Consider the following 2,709-nt stretch of genomic DNA (forward strand, 5'->3'; position numbering starts at 1 on the left):
TTAGACATTTTATTGCGGTACCATTGTGGTTACTATATATTTTCATGTAGAATTTTTATTTAGTTTTTATTTCGGTTGGACTTTTTATAGTATTATAAAAAGTAATATTTTCGCTTCATTTTGCTCTAGGTACAAACTCGTAGTGCTGATGAACCGATGACAACATTTGTTGTCTGTAATGAATGTGGAAATCGATGGAAGGTATGGTGCCTTCTTGAATTCATATTTTATTCACTTACAATAGAGTAATTTCTTCAGGTCTTTTTATAAACCTACCTAGATATCTAAATGCCATATATACATATATAATGTTCACACTGGTCAGTACTATGGGAATCCACGACTAAAATGTTTGTAATGGAATATACCACTTTGTACCCTGTTGGAAATAAAGAATGCTAACTTTCCTACCTTCATATTGTTTTGGTGCAGGAATAACAGGATTGAATCTTAAATGTGTGATTACTGTATCACAATCCTGTATATACTATATTCATTCAATTGCTTTGACGTTTTTACTTTCAGAAAATCTGTACATATGTATTACTTAATAGATTTTAATTCTGGAAAAATTATTTTGTTGAAATCTAGTCCAATAGTTTTAGTATTTATTTTAGGAATTACAGATGAGCACTGTCATGGTTTAGTAGGTTTTTCACTAAGCCTTTATATAATGCCTGCATACTCTTAAATTTGCCCCACACAGGTGAGTTTTTGTTACGTAAATGATTCATTCTTGAGTGATTTTTGTGAACCACAGAAATATAATTTAAAATTGGGAGGAGAATTACACATCAGTCCTAAGCCCATTCGTATTGATCTGAGGATGTTAGGAGTGTGGCCTTGGAGAGGCTAACATAGCAGGAATATAGTCTTTGGAGCCAAATAGGTTTAGAACTGCTTTGCCGCTTACCCTTACCGAACTGTAATTTCTCATGTATTAAATGTAAATAATATCTAAATTACAGATTGCGGTGAGGAGTAGAGATAATATATTTAAAATGCCTGATAATTGCTGGTGTTCTAAAAATGCTGGCTTTTTTTACTAGTTTTTGTGAAGTTTGTATAAGATTTTTTTTTAGTTACAGTTACATAGACTTTTTAGCCTAACATTTATTTTGAATTATTCACGTAGGTTAAAGCATTTTCTGACAAGTGAATTAAAAGCCAAACAATGGGGGCATATCCTCCACAAATATGGTATGGGACTTTAGCCCTAGACACTCTTTTAGGGGTGCCCAGTACCCATTTTATTATATACAAAGATTTAGTTCTGAGCTGGGAAGGCTACTGGCATTGAGAGTGTGTTCGCGGTTTGAAAACGGTGTCTCCTGCCCTGAGTTGGCAGAAGTTTTGCATTGATCTAAGAGAGGGACAGTCACATTTTTTCCAGTCCTGTTGAGTTAGTCTGGCTTTTCCAGATGGCCCTCTTGGATTTGTTTTGCATAATGGATTATTATTATAATTATTATTATTATTATTGGGTATATTGCAGCTTGTTTGGATTACAGGCAGCTTGCAGCATAAGTACCTATTGGATTTAAGAAAGTTCAATTTAATGTGGAAAGCTGATGCCTAGGGGCTTACTGTAGAAATTTCAAGTTTGGAATTTTTTTAACCTGAAAACATTGAGAGGTTCTATTATTTAAATTTTTTTGAACTAAATGTATCGGTATAACATTGTAATAACATGATATAAGTTTCAGGTGNGAGAGGTAATTTCTTAAATATAAGAATGTTTTCTTAATACTAACAGATTCCAGTTAATTGAAAATAAGTTGATATATTTATACTTTCATGGAAATTGTTACCGTGAAAGCTATATCAGTTAAATGAAGTTTATAAAATATTACAGAGTTTAATAAAATGGCCATGTTCTTTCTGTAAGAGTTAATAAGCATGTGATTATCCATTAGTATTCACTCGTATATAAATGCTTTTTGTTTGGCAGGCTCTTACAATTTAAGAAAAGTTCTTTGCTCTCCCTCACATGGAATGTGGGTACTTTTAGCTTAACTGGTTTCCAGATATTTATGTTTTTTGCCACATGATGATGACTTTTATATTCATATATGATTTGGCTAATCTTCCTTTTTATTTTTAAACAGCTGAAAAGAGACATGTTACAGTTATTTTCATTGTATGTGCATATGTGAAAATGGTGTTTTATGACTGTCATTCATTTTACTTGTCCAGTAGGTTTTTGTGCTGGATCTGTAATCTGCTAAATCAAAATTTTACCCTAAAAGAATAACTTATTATGTTTCAGGTTAATAGAGTTAGGAAGTTCAATTTTCTGCTTGATAGAAAATTAAGCACTTATAAAAATAACATTGCCAAACTCTGTGTAAGTTATAGGAAGGGATCCTTTCTTTTTTTTAAAAAAAGTAGTATATTCTCAAGGTTAAAAATCCAAAAGGTAAAAAAGATTATGAGTGGAAAGCTCTCCCCCACTTTTGTTTGCAGCTACCTGGTTTCCCCTCTCTGGAGGTAAATTAGGATGATTAGTTTGTTTTGTGGCTTTCTACATGTTTTATGTATATACATGCAAACATGAATATGTTTTTGTTTTTCCATTTTTCTAAACACGTGGTAGCATATTATAATATTTTTAAAGGTGCAGAACACTCCATTTTCAGGTATACTTTTTTAACCAATCTAAATGAAGTGTTTCATTTAGTCATAGTTGTATATCTAATATTTCATTAG

At 31.7% G+C, this 2,709-nt stretch overlaps 1 protein-coding gene across 1 annotated transcript in view; it reads left to right on the forward strand.

Annotated features, from left to right (window-relative positions):
* The window catches only part of LOC109378730 (transcription elongation factor A protein 1-like), a gene marked incomplete at its 5' end in the record, with an annotated part of 19,133 nt that extends 17,731 nt beyond the window's left edge, over positions 1 to 1,402 (forward strand). The window contains 2 exons of the mRNA XM_019635023.1: positions 130 to 201; positions 1,394 to 1,402. Coding sequence (XP_019490568.1) covers positions 130 to 201; positions 1,394 to 1,402 — 81 coding nt within the window. The remainder of the gene's footprint in view (positions 1 to 129; positions 202 to 1,393) is intronic.
* Positions 1,403 to 2,709: the final 1,307 nt, after the last annotated feature.

The sequence above is a fragment of the Hipposideros armiger genome, unplaced genomic scaffold (assembly GCF_001890085.2).
Source record: "Hipposideros armiger isolate ML-2016 unplaced genomic scaffold, ASM189008v1 scaffold_2837, whole genome shotgun sequence".
Lineage (NCBI taxonomy): Eukaryota > Metazoa > Chordata > Mammalia > Chiroptera > Hipposideridae > Hipposideros > Hipposideros armiger.